The sequence below is a fragment of the Ammospiza caudacuta genome, chromosome 8 (assembly GCF_027887145.1).
Source record: "Ammospiza caudacuta isolate bAmmCau1 chromosome 8, bAmmCau1.pri, whole genome shotgun sequence".
Lineage (NCBI taxonomy): Eukaryota > Metazoa > Chordata > Aves > Passeriformes > Passerellidae > Ammospiza > Ammospiza caudacuta.
In genome coordinates, this window is record NC_080600.1 from 18417945 (window position 1) to 18440036 (window position 22092).

Here is a 22092-nt window from a genome sequence, read left to right on the forward strand (position 1 = left end):
AAATCAATAGCATGGGACAATCTTAATTTTTGGGTTTGAAAATGTAAATAGGTGTTATTTGTTTGCCATGTGATAAGATTTCTGGCACAAGGTAGACCTAGAAATTGATATTTTCTGTCTGTTCAGCTGCAGGAGGGCAAGTGCAGGTGCCTCCAAGTGTTGTGGCAGTCTACCTTGGTAAGGCACAGAGAAGCCTTCTTGAATTTGGTGAATTTGTAATTTGGTGTTTTCTTTATACCCATCCACCTGCTCCTGAGCCCCTGTGAAGCAGCCAGCCAGTGGGCAAGTGATAGAGATCACAAGAAGAGACTGAAAGAAAAACCCACCAGTTTGTCTTCTGCCAGTTTCCCTTTGTGTTGGTGCTGTCCCACACTGGTTAGAATTGGCAAGTTAACAAGGAGAAGCTATGATTTTCCTGTCCATTTGTCCAAAAGCACTGTCATTTCTAAACTATTTGAGGTCATGCCAGGAATGAATTGGAGATGTGTCCTCAGAAATGCTGTTTTAGGCTGAGGTGGGCATGACTGGGGGACCTGAAGAGCTCTGGGCAGGAAAAGCCAAGTGTGCTACCTCTCATCTTAAAGGCAAGTGCTGGGTTAGAGGCTTTTCCTAAGCACAGTGTGGGTGTTTGAGTCTGGGTCATGTCTGGGCAGATAGTAGCCAGCAGCCTGGATGGACTTCTCCTAATCCAGAGCCTGTCTTTCCCACCCCACATGGACACAGTCCCACAGACCTGCATACCACCAGCAGCAACTTGAAAGCAGGAGCAGATGAGCTACAAGGTTTCATGGAAGCTGATCTAAATACAGCAGAGGTGTCCATGCTTTTGCCAAGGGTGGTGGGGTCCCAAATAAAACCATGGCACAATGGCATAAGCAGCCATTTTTACAGCAAAAAACAGCTGCAGGTAGGAGATCAGCCTGATTGGGTTAGGGAATATGAGATACCCATTCAGTCCCATGCTCTCTGGTCAGGTGTCTGTGAGGCTGTTTTTGAAATAAGTTCCATTGTCTGACTCAGGTTCCATGTCACCACAGGAATTGCTTTTCAATGCCCAGGATGGTGTTCTGGGCAGTGGTGTGAGGCACAGAGTACGTCTCCAGCCATCCAGTGGTTGTGTCCACCACTGTCAGCATCTAGTGCCTGCCTTGGTGGGTTTGTGGGAGTGTGATGTAATTGATCTGCCAGGCCTCCCCATACTTATATTTCAGCCATTGTCCCCTTATCACAAGGGCTTTATGCTTGGCCTGCCTGATTGCAGCACATGTTTCATAGTTACTGTCCGTGGTTAAGTCCACCCCTTGGTCATGAGCCCACCATGTTGCATCTCTTCCCTGATGACCTGAGCCATCATGGACCCACCAAGCCAAAACTAATTCACCTTTATGTTGCCAGTCCAGACCTGTCTGAGACACTTTCATCTTGGCAGCCTAATCCACCTGTTCATTGTTGCAGTGTTCTTCAGTAGCCCAGCTTTTGGGTATGTGGGCATGTGCATGGGGTACTTTTACAGGCAGTTTCTCTACCTGTGGCAGTGTCTTGCCACAATTCATCAGCCTACATGCATGGGTTTACCTCTATGCTGCCAGTTGTCTAGGCAGTCCCATAGAACATTTGACAGGAACAAGGCATTAAAATTCCTTGGCTACAAGGCATAGTTCATATTATTAATTAATTATTATTCAATCTTCTTTTGGTTAAATTATTTGTTCCTTTTGCATAGTCTTCTCCTTTTGAGTTCTTGAATCCGTTCACCGTGATTTGATCGTCATAAGCTCCTTCTGCTAAAATGACCCTTTCCCTAGTTTGATGAGTTGGCATTGTTTTTTCCTTGTAATCGGGTCTTATCTTGGTTGTTTTGTCAATTGTCTTTGGTTCCTTGATTTAGAAGAGGTCTTTCATGTGGAGGTGGTAGAAAAGCCTCATGGCCCTGCGGGGCAGGCTGGTTTTGGCCTCCACTCTGTAGAACAGTTTGGACCACCTCAAGGTGCTCTTTTCCCAGCAGTCTGTCCATACTGAAGATGAGGACGTCCATCACCTTCCCCGTCCATGAGGTTTCTTCGTGTTTCTCCAGATGCAGAAGGCAATACAAGCCATGCTGAGCAGCCTCACAGGTTGCCAGGCTGTACAGAGCAACGAGCTCATGTCAAGGGGCAAGGTGGTTCCAAAACTGGCACGAAGGATAGGGCAGGCTGGAGGCTGCACTCTGTGGGACAATGGGTGATTGCCTCAGTCACTCAGGAGCGATGTCCAGCCTCTCCCTGACCTGGTGCTGGCATTTGCAAAGGCCTGTGGTGCTGGTCCATGCAGCAGTCATGCTCTTGGCGAAAGCAGGCGGTTTCTTTGGACCCTCGGGAATGATGCCCATCCTGAACCTCACCCAGCCTGTGGGACTGCAGGAGTCTAGGCTGCTGGTGCGTTCTTTGGCCGTACACGTGGGGGCAGTGAATGACAGAGACAGCCTGTGGAGCACTATGGTCAGGAAAACCACCAGGATGAGCCTCATTCCAGTCCTTTGCAAGAGTGACACCTTGACTCGTGAACTGCCTCGGCGTGCCATGTTGGTCGCAGCTCAGGCTGTGATGTTCCGGCTGCTCAGTCTCCATGTGCTTGCTCGTGTTGGCATTGTGACATCATGGGCTGCTGTCACACAGGGCTCCGTGATGTCACAACACATTTCCCGCCTGGCTGGCAGGCAATGAAAGCCAAAATGGAGCTGGGAAGCACCTGGGTAGATAGATTTGGAAGCTTGTCCCACTGCTATGACTGCTGGCAGGCGCTGAGCCCAGCAGGGGAGTGGCACTGTGTCCCACAGGATTTGTACTGTGAGCTGTGCCCAGCCTCCATCCAAGCTGCATTCAGTGCTGTGCCCCAGCTGGGCAGCCATGATATGTTTCCACACAAAATCCTCTTGAGGGCAAAGTGTCAACCCATGTTAAGAGGAAAGCCAAATTTCATGCATTTTGACAAAAAATTTTAACCCCTCTTGATCAGGGTCTTGTACAAACTGACCTGTAAGAGGAATAACAGATCGTTCTCAACATACCATTGCCTTTTACCACCACAATGTCAATTGGATACCGTCTACCATATAAAATTTCAAAGGGATTTACTCCCTTCATAACATGTGTGGTGATTCAGATTCTCACTAAAGCATAGGTAACACACCTACGCTCTCCTTTGTGGATTTGCCACCCACCACCCCTTTCTGCACAGAACTGTAAATAAGTACCTCGACTCTGTGTGTGGATCAACTTCTTGCACAGTGGGTGAAGCCACCTGTTTCAGGACAATGACTGCAGAACCAAAATCTTTCCACTGGTCAGCTTTAGACATGATAAGAAGGCTTAATAAGAATCAAAGTCTTTAAAACACTGCAGGCCAGTTTGCAATCCCAGAAGTCCCCATTTGCAGATAAGCACACACATGTTGTGTTAGGTAGATTTGTTCCTGAAGATGTCTGGCTTTCAAGACTCAGAACTGAAAATTGTGGCTGCAAAAACTGAATGCTGAAAAACCATTTGCAAGCATGCTAGCTAAGCTAATGATGACAAACATGAGTTTCAAGAAAAAAGCTGATGCCCAGCTGAGTTCTGAAAGAAAGGTGTACTCAACTGTATGACCGTGCACATTCAGAGGCTTAGTGGGGATTTATTCCTTCCTCCTGTACATCTGGACTCCCACCACACACAGAGAGGTCTTAATAGCTTAGTTAATATAAACTTCCATTTGTATGTCTTGTTGGTCACCTGTAAAGTTTGCAAAGCCTTTCCTTCTTCAGAGTGAAATTTTCCACATTTGGGTTTTTTCCAGTAGGGTTGTTGTTTGTTATTTTAGAAATCGGAGCATGTGTGTTGGAGAGAGGCAGGGAGAAAAGAACTGTGCACAGTGTAACAAGTTTAGCTAAAAACTTGGCCCATGTAGTTGAAAATAATAGAAGGCTTCTATCTGTGAATATCTTGGTAAAAATTAACTTGAATTGATTAAGTTGTGATCTGTTGTAAACTGACTTCCATATGAGTGATATTTTATCATTAATTCTTTGTGAAACCCGTAGAAAAGGTGATTTTTTTCTTGGGCTTTCTTTGGCTTTGAATGTGTGTTAGTAAACGTTTCATACCGGAAACCTCTTTATTTTTTGATTTTTCTCCCTGAAGACACAGTGTCACCCAGCAACGGAATGTTGTAATACATTTGTGTTTTCCTTTGGTTACTTGCCCTCACCTGGCAGCATGAATGGTCTGGGTGCTTTCCAGCTGGTTGCATGTAACCCCCTTAGAGCCAAGGACAGGTAATCCTTTGTGCCTTTTCTGAAATCCAGATGGGGAGTCTTCCTGGCTGATAAAATTAACTCTCTTTACTCACTGCCTTGTGCTCTTGAGATTAGTCTGCTTGGTTCACCAAGGGCTGCCCAGCAGCACTGCCAAGGCCTTTTTACTGAGCCCTGCTCAGTGTGGAGCAGCTGGGTGCCCCTGCCAGCTGTGCCCAGGACAGAGAAAGCACCAGGAAGGGTGGGATCTCCTTCAGCCCGTGCCTGCCAGCATGTAGGTACCTCTGCCTTGGCACCAGGGCAGCCTTTAGTGAGAGACTTGCCGGTGCATTCTTTAAACCCAAGCACATTATTTCCCATTTGCAGCTATCTCCAAATCAGATTCAGTATCTGAATGATTGAGATCATTGATCTTTTTCCATTTTTGCTGTTGACAAGAGTGGGAAATCAAAAGAAATGCATGTTCTTTCCCCCTCGTGTTTTATTCCTGTGCTGTCTCTGCCAGTCTGCATCATTTTTTTGGTCATCTTTTCTCTGATTTTCTAGTGACTAAAGGGAGAAGATGGTAAATGCTGAAAAACATCAGCACTGCAATAGTTTGAAAAAGCAAACCTCACATTCATTAGCAAAAATATGGAGCAAAACCATAAAAAATGTTAGCATCTGGAAAAAGGGAGTCTGTTCCTCTTAAATTTTTTTTTGTCATTTCTCAACACAGTCCATGATACATGTATCTCATATTTTTCCTGATCTATTTGCCTTTATCTATAGTCTGGAATTTCTCAGAAACTCTTGACCTAAACTATAGGTTTCTAAGGAACACATCTCTGATACACTGCTCTGGATTATGTAAATATGCGCCATGTCCCTTAAAGGCTATCTCATTGCCCACCCTCTAAGATGAGTTACAAAAAACAAAGGGAAGGGAACAGGTTTCAGAGTGCTGGAAAAATCTGGTCTAGTGAGCTGCTGATTTTTTTTTTTCCTTTTTCATCTGTTCCTTCTGCCGCTGCTACCTTGCTTTGCATCTTTGAGCTTCCAGAGCTCCACAGAATCTGAAACTAGAAGCCCTTATTAGAGGACATTTTTAAAAATTTCTTGCTGCTCCTCTGGGGACCGAAGTAATGGCAGCTTGAAGCAGCAGAGAATGTGTAATTAGGGCAAACAGCGATGCCTCGCGTGATTGGGAGGAACAGGAGGAGAGGAGGGGAAGCGCAGCAGCGCGGCCGGCGTGCTCGGGCTGTTACCAGGAGACCCCGGCACGAAATGCAGGAGATGCGGGCGCTAATGGGCCGGCCCCGCCGCCCGCTACCGGCCCGACCTGCTGCACTGCTGCCTCTGCCTGCCTGTTGCCAGGCAACTCCTTTCCTTTTCCTTTTCCTTTTCCTTTTCCTTTTCCTTTTCCTTTTCCTTTTCCTTTTCCTTTTCCTTTTCCTTTTCCTTTTCCTTTTCCTTTTCCTTTTCCTTTTCCTTTTCCTTTTCCTTCCCCTTCCCCTTCTCCTTCTTCTTCTCCTTCTCCTTTCCCTTCCTTTCCTTCTTTTTTCTTTTTTTAAAATTCCCTCCCCCCCTCCCCACTCACTTAGGTGACTGGAGGTTTAATTGGGTAGTTTTGCTGCTGGTGTTGCTGCCGGGTGCTCGTGTGTCCCTATTGCTCTGCTGCTGTCCCCAGGGCCTGGCCCAGGGGAGGGTGTGCTGGCAATTAATGGGGCACAAGCTGGGCTTGTGTGCTCAGGCTGGCACCAGCATCTGTCCCCCAGCCCTGCTCCCCACCACGGAGGAGCTTCCTTCAAAGAGGAGCTGTGGAGAGGAGTTTGAACGGGGAGCACATTGCAAAGGCTTTATCATTCTCAATGGGAGTCGTGCTCAGACCCAAAGAGATAAAGCCGGGCGTTCCTCCCCTCCTTCAGGGCTCAGTATGGAGGGCAATGTGTGCTTGTTAAATGCAGCCTCTTGAGTAGAAAATGGAACATTTCCATTTCTTTGAATGTTGCTACATGCTTTGCTTTTCTCTGCTTTTCAGCTAGGCAAGTGGGCTTTGTGGATGTGTTAGGTGCTTGTGTGTGTATAAGACATAATGCTGCAAAAATTGGATTCTTTTTGAATGGCTACATACTGAAGACTGCTGCTGGCTTGGTAGACGAGCCTTGGCAAGGCCCTTAGGAACTAATCCGGAGCTTTGAAGTTTGTGGAAAGACTGATTGGACACTGGGTCTCCTTCTTAACCTCTTTTCCCCCATCTCTAACATAAATGTAATCAGAGTCACCTCTCTATAAGGGCATTTCTGACCTTTTTGGATGAAAGGAGCTGTACATCATTCATGGAAATGTACTGCTTTTACACTTGATCATCCCTGCCCTTCTAAAAATAGGTACAACCTTCTCACATTGTGTATTTCACAATGCTGTCACATTCCTCTTCTGCCCCATACTGTCTTCTGCCAGCTTTTCTCTTGTGCTTTGTCACCCTTTCAAAGGCTTTTCCATTTTTCCAGCAGGTGGCAAAACTGAATAAAATGCCAATTTTAATTTTTTTGCTCTTTTTTTTGTGTAGAAAACATTGGCGGACCAGTTAAGCACTCACCATTGCCCCCTCCTCTGCATTCCTTTTAAATAATAAAAATATTAATTAGACTTTCTATTCTCCAACAAAAATCAATTAGGAGTATATTGAGGAATGAAAGGCTCAGAAAAGTATCTGAAATTGATTTTTGTAATTAGTTTTACTGGTTGATGGGTTGCGTGCACATACACTTAGATATTAGCATTGATCTCCAGAGGATGTGTGTATTAAATAGCCTGCTCTTCCTTTTTGCTAAAGAAATGAACTTATTAATCTTAAAAAGAGGCTGATCTCTGGACTGCAGCCGCTCACCAGCCTTTTTGTAACCTCCCCAGCAGAGCAGCTGCCTGAGCCATGTGATGGTAAGGTGCTGAATGTGGTGTGAAAGTGGGGAGCAGGTCTGGGGCAGCTCCTCTTCTGTGTCTCCTATTTGACAAGGTGTGTATATGTAATGAGGGAAGACAGGCACTGGTGTTTAGGAGATCTGTCTTGTTAGATTTCATTTTTCAGTGGTCCTTAACCCCAAACGTCCTTCTGAGATATGTTTCTATTAAATCTCATATAGCACTTGACACAGGAAGAGAGGAGTGACCAGTAACATTTTCTGTTGTGCCATGTGCTGTGTGCTGATGTTCAGCTAATTAGAAGAATTATGGCTTGGCCTCATTGGCATGCCATGTATGTAGCTTGTAAAGCTCGCAGGGACCCTTGGAGATGAAGAGTGCTACATAAATATAAAATATTGGTAATGTGAAGGTCCACATTAGGCTTCTCATTGTGCTAAGGCAGACTTTCATCATAAACTGCAGAGCAGCTAGGAATGCCTGCCTGGCATTTCTCTGCTCTGGGGGGCTGTTCCTCCCTCAAAACCACACCAGCTCCTGGCACTTCTGAGGGACTCCTGTCGGTGGCAGCAGCATCCCCACAGGCACTGGCCTCTGAGGGATGCCTGGGTTCATCCTGCAGTGACACTGCTGCTCCTGCAACAGCATGCTCCTACTCAGCCCAGGAGCAGTAGGTCCCAAAAGGGTTTCTCAGGAATGGTAGAAAGAAAAATCATTAAAACCCTCTTAGGGTAGCAAGGAAAGTTATTAAAACACTCGTAAAAAGCACTTGATTCTTCACACATATCAGACCCCCACAGCATCCTTATAGGAAAAATACATGCAAGAAATATTGCATTTAATCCCTTTTTTCAGTTGTAATTTTACAGTTTGTCTAGTTCTCTGGGAACATCATTCTTGAAACGTGTAGCTGAAAGTGTCTTTCAATACATACTTTTAGAAATTGAGACTTTTAGAACTAGCTTAATTTTAAATGGTTTTTAAATTACAGATTATAAAAGGGAAGGAAATATTTGTGTTTCTTTCAGACAACTTTTTCTTGGATTTTGAAACTATATATGAAAAATTCTTAGTGGATTATAACACATGCTAGTTTTTTCCTGTTGTTTTTTAAATACACTTTTGTGACGGTGTTCACAGGGGTTTTAGGATGAGGGAAGGGATGAGGATCTGACTCCATGTTTCAGAAGGCTTGATTTATTATTTTATGATATATATTATATTAAAACTATACTAAAAGAATAGAAGAAAAGATTTCATCAGAAAGCTAGCTAAGAATAGAATAAAAAGAATGATAACAAAGGCTTGTGGCTCGGGCCCTCTGTCTGAGCCAGCTCACTTTGATTGGCCATTAATTAGAAACAACCAACATGGGCCAATCAAAAATCTACCTGTTGCATTCCACAGCAGCAGATAACCATTGTTTACATTTTGTTCCTGAGGCCTCTCAGCTTCTCAGGAAGAAAAATCCTAAGGAAAGGATTTTTCATAAAAGATGTCTGCGACACACTTTCACACACTAGCTTTGTGTAGCTGTGTAATATTAAGGAGCTCTTCAAACTGATGAAACTAATTTTTCCTTTGAATAGCCTTCAAAATATGCATATAGGCTGAATTTGGGGGTTTCCCTTCAGTTTCTTTTAACATTTTTGGCTAGATCAAGAAGGAGTGTCAAGGGACTAAGGGAATCCCATGACACTACCACATTTTAGCACAGAGAAATAGCAGCAGGGATTTTGACTGTGATTCTCCTCTGAAGCTCATTGCAGGACTGGGAGCTCAAACTACTTGATTGTTTTACTAAGTGCCCTGCAGGAGAGTGCCTGGGAGGTAAGGAAATAGATATGGATGAATAATCATAATATCTTTGCTTTCAATTCCATAAAGATACAGGGTGAAACTTGAGCCTAATGAACATTTTTCCAATGACTTGGACAGAGCCAGGGCTTCACCCCATCACACTGGAACTCTGTGATCTTATTGTGCACATCCCTAAATCTGGAGGGGTTTTTTTTCTTAAAGTCCCTGCTGTTGAAATTCAGGGAATAGAGAGCAAATTTCTTCCTCTCTATCTCAAAATAAATGTTCCTAGCTTGCAGGGCTGCAAGGAGAGGTTTAAAACCATGGCCCTAGGTTATCTACAAAGCAGAAGGCAAATGATGTCTGATTATTATTGTTTTCTTCTTTAAAATCTCATTATTTCTGTAGAAGAGTGCACTTATGACTTTTTAACCCTTGGGACTGGCAATAAATAATGCAGCTATAAGAAGTATAATGTGCCCATTATGTGCTGTAGTTTTGTGGTTGTGTCCTCAGCTGATCTTGAGTAGGTACCTCTGTGTCCTGTAACTTAATGTTTCTACTAATTACTCTGCTGAAACAGCCTCTCTGAGATGTCTTAGCAAACACTGCCTTACTTTATGGACAAGAGAAATATGTCTGGGACCTAGAGGGTGCTGTGGGATGTAGGTGGCAAGGACAGGGGGTCTCTGGATCTTGAGAAGAGACAACATCCCCATTGCTGTGTTTTGTGAGGAAATATTTGTTGTGAAGGTTTGTACAGGGTTTATAATTTAAATATGTGTTGGAGCAAAAACCCAATGTTCTCTGGCTTGTGGCTGGAGAGCAAAGATACAGGTGTGTGCAGCTGAGCTGCTTGCCTGGCCGCCTGCACCATCACAGCAGAGGAACTCACCTCCAATTCCAGACTGTCTGGGTGTGAGGTGTCACAGCCCACCCATGCCTTTGCCTCCCCATTAACTTGAAAAACAATGCCATAGGTGGCAGGGTCAGATGCTGGCTTTCAATATCTAGAGCACCAAGAATTCCCAAGGCTGGAAAATGGAGGGAGAAGTTCCAAATCCCACTGTGGTAGTCATTACAGAACCAGCCCAGCTATGTCCATCATGTTTTGCTGGAAACCTAGTGTGTGTTTGCCACAGGAGTGTAAATGGGATTGTGTGCTTGGCTTTTCATACTTCCAAATGATAAATTTTTGGCTTTCAAGAAAAAGCTGTAGCAATAATTTGTTTATTTCTGTAACTAGAGGCCTAATATTTAGTCTTGCATTCATCTTAGTCACAAAAGGAACAGTGACCTGATTTCAGGGCTGTCAAAGTCTGATGGATTTTTTGTTATGATTTTATATAATTGTAGCTTCACTATTGCATGTTTCCCATAAATTTTCAAAGGTCTTTGTCTTCCAGTTACCAGATTGGACCAGGCTGGATAAAATAGAGGATGGAGGGCCAGACTGTACTGAAATGTGCTTTGGGGGTACTTTAGAAGAAGAGCTCGGTTGGGTGAGGAGCCATAAACAGAAGTGGAACAGAGAGCCTACTCCTCAGGCATCCCAGTCTCAGGGTATAAAATGTGCTCTAGGAACATGAAAAAGTTAAAGTGAGGTATGGATCACAGGACACAGCCACAGGGAAGAGAGGCTGCTTCACAGAAGTGTGCAGTCATGATGGACTGAAACCCTAAAGTATATCTGAAGGGCTAATAGCATTCCTGTAGGATTGTTTTGGTGAGTGTGTTTGTAGAAATGTGGATTTATGGATTTGTTTAAGGACTGCATAGATGCTTGTGTTAAATAAAGGTGAAGTAAGGAGTAGAGCCTCCTTCCTGGGTGTGGCTTGCAGGCACAAGTTTTGAATGTGTTTTTTAATTTGAGAGATTAGAAAAAAGTCAGTGTGGCACAACTCCATGATGTTCCTATTTTTAATTGGATTTGCAGCTCATAATTAATTTCTTAAAAAGAGGGAGATCCTGGCCCTGTGGAAGTGAGTAGGAGTTTTGCCATTGCCTTCAGCAGAAGATTTCACCATCTATCTTTTTAGTCTCTTTTAATCCTCTGAACAAGAGAAGAGCAGCCTAACACATGGAAAGGATCCTTCCCATTTTTCCTTCCTGCTATTGCCAGTAGTGAGGTAGGAGGACTCTCCCCCTTTTTCATTCCCATGCTTTCTACATATGTGCACCTTGGCAAGACACACTTCCATTTCATCTTCATGTAAGGTGACAGCAGCCATTGAAGGAGCAGTTTGTTTTTAGTCTTCACATGCAGAGACAGGCAGGTCTCTGTTCTCCTTCCCTCTTGTGTTTTTGAGTAGCTGCAGGAGGACAGGAAATTGAACCTCTTGGAGGTCTCTGGGTCAAGGAGCTGTCTGAAGCTGACATGGCTTTAAAGGTCACTGTGCTCCTTTGCATTTACCTTGTGCACTGGCAGCCTGCTATGGCAGCGTGCAGTCTGCAGCCCTGAGAGGTACTGTCTGACATTTTGCTGAACAGGGCTTGGGTTACCAAGGAAAAACAAAACTCAGCTCAGGGCTGTGCAAGGCCAAAGCTGGAACACTTGGGAGAGGAGCCCCTGCAGCAAGCAACAGAGATATGTGTCATTCTGTGGGTTCACCAGTAATCATGCTTGGCTTTTCTGTCTCTTGTAACCTATATACATATATATATATGTATATATATATAGAGAGAGAGAGAGAGAGCACTGTCTGTTTTCAAAGCTCTTGACAAATTTTAACAAGCCAAACTCCACCTCTGTCCTAGTAGCCTATATAGTTTCACAGAAAGCCCAGGATGCTTTTTCTTTGCCCTTCTGCTCTGCAGATGACTGTATCCTTCAGACTGGCTGTACCTGCCAGATTTGGCTGAGCAGTTGTCTCTGCACTTCCTTTGCAGCATGTGTGTGGCAAATGTGCTGCAAGGCAGTTTCCCTGCCTGGCTGTCTCCACTCTGAGCTAGGCACTAGAGAGCGTTAGAGAACCAAGGAACTGCACTATCATCGAGGCTTGTTTACTGACAGCTTTTTAAAATAATGCATGAAATGTTCAGACAAACTGGTGCTCCATCACAGGCACAGGACTGAGAAATCCCTTTTTTCTGAGGAGAGCAGATGCTGTTTGACAGGTCGGGTGCAAAGGGCCTGGGGAGACTGCTGCAACTGCAGCTCCAGTGTGTGGGGCCAGCACTGCCGACAGTGTGTGAGGTACAGTTGAGTAACCAGCCCAGGAACAAGACACCAGCACCTTGCTCACTAAGATTCTAACTTCTTATTTTCCTGAAGAAATCCTGTCCAAAAAATAAAGGAACAAGAGGTGAGTCTGCAGAAATGACCAAGCAGGCGCATTCTAAGTGGGGCAGTGTTATTGTTGGCTCAGTCCCTTGTCCTGTTGGGCATTTTCCCATGGGGGACTGTGACTCACAGCAGGGACATCCAGGATGGCCTTTCTTCATTCAGGGACTGTAGGATAAATGGATATTTTGGTGTAGTCTTGCCAGTTGCTGTCCCTTCTTCACAACTTCATCCCAATGAATCCTTTAATTGAATTACTGAGCAAAATAACTTTTCAAAGGCCAGTAAAATGGCTCAACTTCAGTTGAGGTCTCAGCCCATTCTGCTGTTCTGTCTGGGGCAGATGACCACTGTGCAGCAAGAAGTCTGCAGAAATAAACCAGAGAACAGGATTTTTCCAGGTATTTTGCTGCATTTTTCTTTCCCTTTTCACTTTTCTTGCTCTTTTTGCCTCTCCAGTTCATCATCATGATATACATAAGTCTCCCATATCCAGATCTCACTCTTATACTTGCTGAATAGACACACTAAATATAGCTATCTGTGTCTTTGCTGTGGTCAAATTATTGTTTCATGTGACCAGCCTAGAGGGGTCTTAGAGATTGCAGCCTCAGTGTGGCCCTGGTGGGTTTTTTTAAGATTACCTTCTTAGCAATTTTAAGAACAAATAAATAAGTAATAATCCACTTAAAAGCTTGGTAGTGAAAGTGATTTCTTGTCTGACTTTTATCTCAACTGAATGCATGGGGAAGAGTGACATGGAGTTTCTATAGGAGGAGATGCACTGGAGCATTTTTTGTGTGGGGAGATGTTAAATTTGAATGCACACCAATGCATGTGCACTGAAAAGGAAAAGGGAGTCATGACTTGGGATTCTTCATCAGAAGGTGTTAATGACTCCACAGATGTTACACTATGGCAGATTTTGATCTGCAGAGACTGATGTGCATTAGAAGATAGTTAGATATGAGCATAGAATTATAGAATATCCTGAGTTGGGAGGGACCCACAAGAATCATTGAGTCCAACTCACACCAACAGACGAGAATCTCTCTTGTCTTACCACTACACCATTTCACTGCTTTCAACGGTATTGTTAATATTTTGGGGCAGAATAACAGCTGATGAAGGGGTAGTGCAAGAAGCCTGAAGGACCAGCCAATTCAAAGAAATTCAATTCAAACTCTCACATAATTTCTTGGTCCCAGGAGTAGATTTTGTTGTCAGAAGCAAGTAAAAAAGGTGCAGTCCTTGGGGACAGCAGTCGTGAATGCTTGAGGGGAGCAGATGTGAGTCTGGCCACACAAGAGGTAAATAGAATCACAAGGGGTAAACAGAATCACAAGGGGTAAAAACAAGATATAAGGTTGTGTGAGAATTTTAGCTGTGGTAAAATCTGGACTGGAACTATCACCAGTATACAAACCCTAAGTTATTTGCATGCCACGCTGACTGTGAATTGTGTGAAGGGCTGACTGACTCAAATGGGTTAGAGGCAGGGTGGGAGGACACGGGGCTATCAAGTTGAGTGCTCATAATGCTGCTGTGCCACGCTGACTGTTCTCTCCTCCCCCTGCAGGTGAGAAGCCTTACAAGTGCTCGTGGGAAGGGTGCGAGTGGCGTTTTGCACGGAGCGACGAGCTCACGAGGCATTACAGAAAGCACACGGGTGCAAAGCCCTTTAAATGCAACCATTGTGACAGGTAATGCAGCTCCTAACGTGGTGTTCAAGAAACCTGTGGACTTCTGTGGCTGGCATGGAGCTGCCAGCTCCCAGAGACAGGAGACCTGGCTCCCAGCAGAGAGGCCCCTTCTGTCCCACTGCCTTTGTCCCTGAACCATGGAGGGACCCTCTGCTCAGCTCCTGTCCTCTCTGCCTTAGTGGCCAGGCAGGCTGGCAGATGGAGAATTCTTCCTAAGCAGTCTAATCCTACAGCACAGAACAAAATGTGGGATCAGGTGTAGGCCTGACTGAACCCTGCTGGTGTCTGTTGTGGGCACAGGATTCAGTTCACAGGGCAGGTCTTGTTAATACTCTTAAAGCAGAGAAGACATCCAGAGGGCCTTAGACCATTTCAGTGATGGACCTCTCCAAAAGGCATCTCCCCAGCTTTCTGTCTCCTGATCCTGTAAGCCTGCTGTGATCACAAAGGCAAAGCTCCCTCTATTTGCTCTGCTTCAAGGACTAGCCCAAGCACCACTGCCTACCCACATTTTGGCAGAGTGGGCCTCACAAAAACATTGGTGTATGGCAGGAGGAATGAGGAGTGTGTGGCTGTATGCCACAAGTGGCCCAAATCTGTAAGAAACCTCTAGGGAAAAATCAATTCAATTTCTGTATGATCGTTGTCTTCTCAGCACTGAGTCCAGGGCTCCTAAAGAAAAGACAACAAAGGGCACCGTTCTCAAAAGCCCAAGAGTGATTTAGACATATTTTATCGTTCAAGTTCATGGGGTTGTTTTGTGTAAAATAATGATCTCTGCACATTCCTGCTAATTAGTGAATCTTTTCCTACAGTTTTAAATCTCGCTCTTGACATCTCTTTGAAGTGGGAGATACTCTGCACCTTCATTGTGAGAGGGCCCAGATGTGAAAGCCTGACAGGTGCGCAGGGCCAGGTTCCCGAGGAGCCTGTGAGGAGCAGCAGCGCTCCGGGACTCGGGGATGCGCTGTGCGTGAGCAGCTCCTGCCAGAGCCGCCCTTGCAGCTCTCACCGCGGCTCCTTTCTGCAGCCTCGCTGCTCCAGCTGCTCCAGTAAATACTGAGCTGCTCTGAAAAATCTGCTCGTCCTTGCTTGGTGCTGAGTGTTTTTGAAAGCTGGGTTCTTTCAATTTAGAAACAAAACCATAAGAACACCCTTCTCCACATCCCCCATCCCAATTGATAAGAAATCAGGGTGGAGCAAAAGCAATTACCCCTGTAATGACTCTTGACAGCACTGACAGGATCGAACAATGAGCACTTCTCCCCCACTCACCCCCCCAGCTGAAGATTGGCAGTGCCCTGGGTGAAACCTGGATCCACTATTGAGTAATCAAATAATGTGCTTGCATCTGAACATGTTATCCAGCTAATCCTATTTATATATATTTTTAAAAGAGGCTTAAGAAAATTACCCATCTTTTTAATGCAGCACTAAGGTTCTCGACTGTGATAAGGAAACGTTTTGTAATACAATAAAGCCTTTAGGAAGCCTGTGGGTACACCAGACCAACAGAGAATATGCGTGGAGAGAGGATGTGTGGGACATAAACAAGGGACCCCATCCTTTTATGGGAAGGAAATTTGATCATTTTCACATCCTGCCTTTCCAAGAGCTTCATCTCCTTAAGTGCTCTTCTGCCCTTGTCTCCCCTCTTCCCATCCCCCTTCCCCCACGGAGGGCTTCCTCTTGGATTATCTTTTGTTTTATCCCTGGATCATCTTTTGTTTGCTCAGAATGAGGGACAGGATAAGCCAAGTAGGGACCTCTGCAGTTCTGCTTTTTTTTAAGCATTTCTGTAAATGCGAACAATTCTATCCTCTGTTTTAAATGTAAAGCATTGCCTTTCTCTTTTCTTTCCTCGAATGGCCCCACAAACACACACACATACACACGCACACACATACACACACACACACACACACACACACACACACACATACAGCCCTAGGGTTTCTGTGTCAGAAAACAAACAATGTTTTTAGCAGAGATCTAGAGAAATACAGCTAGTATTTTCAACTCCTTGCTCTCTTTCAGCCATTTGTTAAGTGTTCATTATTCTCCCTCCACATATTATCCCTTTCTACCTGGCTTTTCTCTTTGGCAGCAAACTCAGTCACTGCAGTCAAGAGGTATATTCCTGTAATCATCTAATGCATTTTTGCTCTTCTGCTGAATCTGTAGATGAAGGGAAAACATTATTAATAAAATTTAGAGTGCTGAGGATTGTGCACTGTTAAACTCTATGCCGGTACTATTTGTGTGTGGTGATAGGAGGCAGATTTGTCCTTATTCCCCCAGTTAATTGTTAGAAGCTTTTAGTGACAGTACCTGTTCTTTTACCCCACTCTGCCATACTACTGTTTTTCATTCTTTTCTCATTCTCAGGCCTCTTTGCTACCACCTACTGCAGAGGTCACCTCAAATAAGCACTGAAACATGAGCCCAAAACTGCCTTTAGCCATTTAAGCAGGCTTTTAAAGATGTGCCTTCCTGAGCCAGGGTTCTAGCTGGAGAACAGTTTCTCTGTATTTGAACTGCTACCCTTTACTGCACTCCCCATTATCGACAGAAGCTGTGGCCACTCTCTCAGATATGCTGCCTTGTTAGGTTTTAAGGAGCTGATTGGAGCTGTTTTAACAACACTGATGTAGCACAGATCCTGTGCCTGTTGTTCAGAGCTGAAGGCTCTATCTTGGCAAACAGAGCATGGAAGGGGTGATTCAGATAGCAGAGGGGGATGATGTTCACACGGTCTGGCTGCAGTTCCCTTCCAAGACTGTTTTTAGATGTGCTTATGTCTCTCACCTTCTGATCAATGTCAAAGGAGTATTAGTGTCCTCTGTGTATAAGTGAATTTTATAACAAAAGAGATAAGATGAGATTCTCTTCTCCTGCTGTCCCAGCCCTATCCCAACACCATGCAGCCCACAGATCACATTGTTAGTCATAGCTGGCAAACTACCACTGCTTTGAGTAACATCATATGTACTGCAAGTGGTGTGTGGCTTTGTGGCAGCAGGAAAGAAAGGAGAAAAGGCTAAAGTGTGGAAAGCACCCCAGGAAAGTCCTTAGTGCCTTCTGGATGCCAGGGTTATCCTGGTTGTTAGCATTCCCCAGGAATTTTGCTCTTCAGAAACACAGGCTAGGGTTGTTCCTCACACAGTGCAAGCCCTCAGCACTTCAAGGGTAGTGGCACTTGCTGGTTCTGGATAAATAGGTGTTTAGGAGACAGCAGCTCAGTGCCAGACTGTTGGGATGCATTTTCCTCTCTGCATATGTGCACACGTGCTCATGGTTTCCTTGTGGATAGCAAGCTGAGAGTGCACTTAGCTGGAATGAACACATCCCACAGTGGAAAATCCACAGCTGGTAGGAAAGATGGCTGAGTAATATATTCTCTCTCATTGTACTTACCTTCCCTTTTTCCTCCTTCAGAGCCTTCAGTGCCAAGCAGTATTGTGTTGCTAAGGAGATAGAGCAAAAAGAGAAAGGAAGGAATCATGTCTGGGAGCAGGGAATTTGTGTATCACACATCCCTGTATGAGTTTTATAATTAGAGTGTCTTATTCTAGCATAAACTGTTCTTTCTAGGAAGAGCTAGACTGAGGGGGGATGACAGAGAAGGCTGTGATAGCCCACGTGTGATGTGCAGAGCTGGTCTGGAACTGAAAGAGGTGTAGAGCCAGAGGTGCAAAGCAAATTCTTATGCCATGGGCAGGACTAGAGAACAGCAAGCCCCTGTTCCTTGATTTCTGAAGAGTAGTTTCCTTTGACAGCTTATCCTGTGGAGCCTCTTCCACTGCTGCCTCTAGTCCCAGAAAGAAAAAAAAAAAGAAGTGTGTCCAGTAATCAATAGGCTTTCTGACAGTGTGATTTAGCTGCAAAAATTTTCTATGGACTGTTTTACGGTGGAAAATAAATATCCACATCCAGCAGCCTTACCAGGAGATAGAACTAATCAAATTAGTCAGTGGGAGAATGTGAAGAATTAGTATTGTACCACTTTATTAGCTATAAACTAGCAAATATGGCACCATTTTATTACCTATAAAAATATTATGGGTGCTAATATGGTAGTTACTGATGTGAAGCAATGTACTGAATCTATAATTTTAACAGATCTGGCTATGGTGTGACTCAGCATACACTTTCCTGGGCTGCATCTGTAAAAGAGACAACTGGAGAGGAAAAGCTGTGCTTGGGTGGGGGTCTTATGACTAGTCCTAGACTGAAGTGCCAGCTGGTGCATGTCTTTTTGGCAGCCACTCAAGCTGTTGTTTTGTTTTGGCAGCCCTTGTAGCCAGAGCATGCTGCTTTCTCAGTTTCAGACTGATGAGAGAGACGTTGGTCCAAGGATGTATTTTGTCACTCTAGGGCTAGAAAATTCTAGCTGTGCAGAGCCTGGTGTGGTGAAAGCCCAGTGTCCATATCATATTCCCATGTGCCTTGCTGTGCCTCATGTAGGACCCTGGGGGAATGCCTCCTCCATCCTATTTTGAAGTCTCATTTTTGACTTTCTGAAGGTATTAACTCCCTTGTAAGCCCTGCAAGTAGAGAAGAGATGACTTGAGTAGAGCTATGCTCATTGCTCATTCACAGAAGTAAATGACTTTTCTTGTGGAAAAGAAAAAGATGTTATCAGGTTTCTTTGTCCTAAAAATGTACCACTTGATCACTCATCCCTGTGTGTAACGTGCAGTGGAATACTTCAGCAGGACAGAAAAGGTCCCCTAACTATTTAAAATAGTTTCATTTTCATAGTTCTCTTTCTCAGCCTTTCTGTGCTTAGGGTGTTTATCCTTTGAGTGTTTAGATTGACTGTTCTTTTTTTTTATCTATCATTATTGGCTTTTTGGGGGGGTTGTTCAGTTTGTTCTTCTGCTTCTTCTTTCTGAAAACTACAAAACACTCAACTACTGCTTTTTTAAAAATACACTCAGCACCCATATATGAGCTATCTTGATTCTTACAATAAGCCATTTGGATATTCTTCAGACCATTATTGGTGGCTGCTTTATACTCTAGTTCTGTGGAGCATTGAAAAGACATGCCAGGCAAATCAGTTCTGTAAGTAGCTTTTCCTGGTGTTCTTGGAGCCTACAGACCCAGGTTACTCAAAAGCCACAGGTATATGGGGGTTGGTGTGGTATTTGTATGTTTTTAAAATAAAAAAGTATCTTGTGGCTTAAGGTGGAAAGAAGGTAAGCCAGAATTTGCAGGGAACTTGAAAACCTCCTGATTTTAAATGCTCAGCTGAAGTTTCCAGCAGAAGTTTAATTTCTGAGTGTGTCTGAGTCCTGCCACTGTGACAGGCTCCATTTTAGAGCTGTGGAGTAGCAGCCAGAACCACTGCCTGCTTCTCCTGTGGTTTGCTGCTGGTGCTGTAGTATCTTAAATGGCACTGTGATGGTGCTTTCAATCCCATAGCTAATGGCCATGGAGTCTGTCTCATCAGGATCCAGCTACATGTTCAGAATGACAAAACATTAGATTTTATTATGAGATGGAAAAGTCTTTGTGGATAAAGAACAGAAGTTAAAATCTCAAGTCCTGGCTTTCTTTTTTTCCCCTCTGGTTTTACCACACCTGTGTGATTTACAACTTCCTTGCCTTCTCTGTCTTTCAATTCTCACTCTTGTAAAATAGGCATAATATCTTCTGTCAACATCCTTCAGGGAGATAGTATTCATCAGAATCAACATATTACCATCCAGATTCCCAACTGAGAGGAAGGGAGAGATATGAACCCAAATGGATTGTCAGCCTCCAAGCTCTGAGCCAGATTTCCTTCCAGTTTGGAGTTAGAAATGAGAATAATTCAGCTTTCAAAACTAGCATCATTCTTTGGTGTTTTTTGCAAGGAGTGGGCACTTGAGAAAGCTGGTATTTTTAAAAATGGTGTTGCTGAATGAAAGTGATTTGTTTTATTTATTTTTAATATGCAAACACATGCATACTAAATATTTGGTTTTATAGTACAGCTACATAGATGAGCACTCTTCCCTGATATCTGACTCAGTGAAAGAAGTGAGAGGGAGAGGAACAGGGAAGGTATAAAAGTCATCTCTTTAGGTGCTGAAGAGCCAGGGTAGTTGCCTATCTGTGGTCACAGAGGTCGATCACACAGGCTTTGGTGGGGATCCATGGATAGCTCAAGGAATGTCTCTAAACTGGGATATGTATTTTCTCCTGTACATAACAAGGAAGGAGCAGAAACCCTGTTTTTCAAAGTCCTGTACTTATTTAATTTCCTGCTTACTTTATGTTGCAGGTGTTTTTCCAGGTCGGATCACCTCGCCCTCCACATGAAGAGACACATCTAAATATCAGCCAGCTTGGCATGGATGTCATCTGGGCTAAGTGTTGTGAGATGAAAGTGGAACTCAAGTTACAACGTGCTACCTTACAGGAGAAGAGACCTTGATCCCGTGTAACCCTCTGTACAGGGACCACATGCTCACAGTGTCATGCTCCAGTTACACTTCAGTACCTTCATTGGTTCTTTTATGCCTTGCCCCAGCTGGATGGGAGAAGATGCAGGCGAGGAAATGGTGTAGAGGTGAAGTCAGTGAAAAAGAACAATTACTTACAGTACTTCATCCCTCTTGGATTTGTTTCCTGTTTTTGCCAGTGGAAATCAAAGAAAACAGAAGAGGCTTCCCTGCAGGTGGACGGCAGTAAGAGGGGCTTATCTAACTTGCTTCTCAGTGCAACTCAGTAGAAGAATATGTCGTCTTGAAGTTGCATATTTGTAGCACTAACTTTCTTTTTAAATAGATGGGGGGAAAACAATGACCTAGAAAACCAAATCCCAGTTTGGTAGCCAAAATTAACCTCTTGGTTTTTTTGTTCTTTCTCTGAGAATTCCTAATTTTCAGTGCATCAGACTTCTCACAGACACTTTGACCTGTCTTGGTTTCGGTTCTTCTTCCCAGAACTGAGCTTTTGAGATCCTTTTAAGTCAATACCAGTGGCCTTAATGGCAGTAGACTGTGGAGTGACACTTGTGACACAAACATCCTCTTCTTGGCCTGAGTTTATGTAGACTTCATGGAGGATTATATTTTTGTTGGTTGTTTTTATTTTAATTTTTTTTTTTTTGGCAATTGCACAACATATGCACTAGGGACTCTGGAAGCTGCTGCCATGATGGCTAAGTAGCCAAGGGATAAACCCCTGAGATACAGCACCTAATATCTCTGTAAGCCTCACCTTATTGTCATACCTAGGACTTCTTGTTTATTTTTTGAACAAAAAACTTTAAAAGCTTGTTTGGAAGCTTAAACCTTTTTTCTCTTTTCTCCACAAACAAGTGATCTTCAGAACTCCTTGTCTTCACCTGGATATCAGTCTGGGACTGGCCACACAGGCATGACTACAGGATTCTTTCCACATCATGTGAGCAGATTAGCCACAACCCACAATGATTTAGTGGTGAATTATGTTGCTTTTTCTTGCAGTTCTTCTACTAACCAATTTAAAACATTAGCCTTTTGTTTCTGTAAAGAGCACCTGCAGACGTTTTAATTTAAATTTGTTTGTTGAGCCTCTTACACACAAAAAACAACCCCCAAGCCAAAAATCCTACTCCAGTCTCTGAGTAGGAAATCAAGAACCTCTTCCAAGTACAATGGCTTCATTCAGCATTAGCCTGTTAAAGAAAATATCAAAGTCCTGCTTTTCTGTTCATCAAGTTGATGCTGTAGCCCACTCCTATATGAAAAAATGTAACCATGTGAGCGGTGAAGGAAGGGATTGGATTTTACATACAGCAGTGAGGCATTTCCAAATGATTGGTCCAAAGTATTACTAACCTAGAGGCCCATTTTGGCCTACGGTGTGAATCATCAAGGAGAAGTGGAGGCCTCATGCTCACCCTTCCGTCATATTGATAATTTGATTTCTTTGGCTCAAAGTGGATTAAAGTCTTCATTACAAAAGGAAAAAAAAAAAACCTAAAAAAATGTATTGCCATAACTTGTATTTGAACCTATTTGGCACTGGCCCTGACTCCAAAGACTGCATTTAGGACCATGAAAATGGCCTATGCAAGCAGGCAGGCGGTCATTAGGTTGTATATTTTGTATATTCTCGGACCATCCCTACAAGATGTGTCTAGAAATGTAACA

The 22092-nt window shown here is 43.9% G+C and overlaps 1 protein-coding gene across 1 annotated transcript in view; it reads left to right on the plus strand.

The window, feature by feature from the left end:
• KLF7 (KLF transcription factor 7) overlaps nt 1–20993 on the plus strand; it is a 57698-nt gene extending 36705 nt beyond the window's left edge. The window contains exons 4-5 of the mRNA XM_058809370.1: nt 13837–13960; nt 20235–20993. Of these exons, the coding sequence (XP_058665353.1) occupies nt 13837–13960; nt 20235–20286 (176 nt within the window). The 3' untranslated portion in view covers nt 20287–20993. The remainder of the gene's footprint in view (nt 1–13836; nt 13961–20234) is intronic.
• The last annotated feature ends 1099 nt before the right edge of the window (nt 20994–22092 follow it).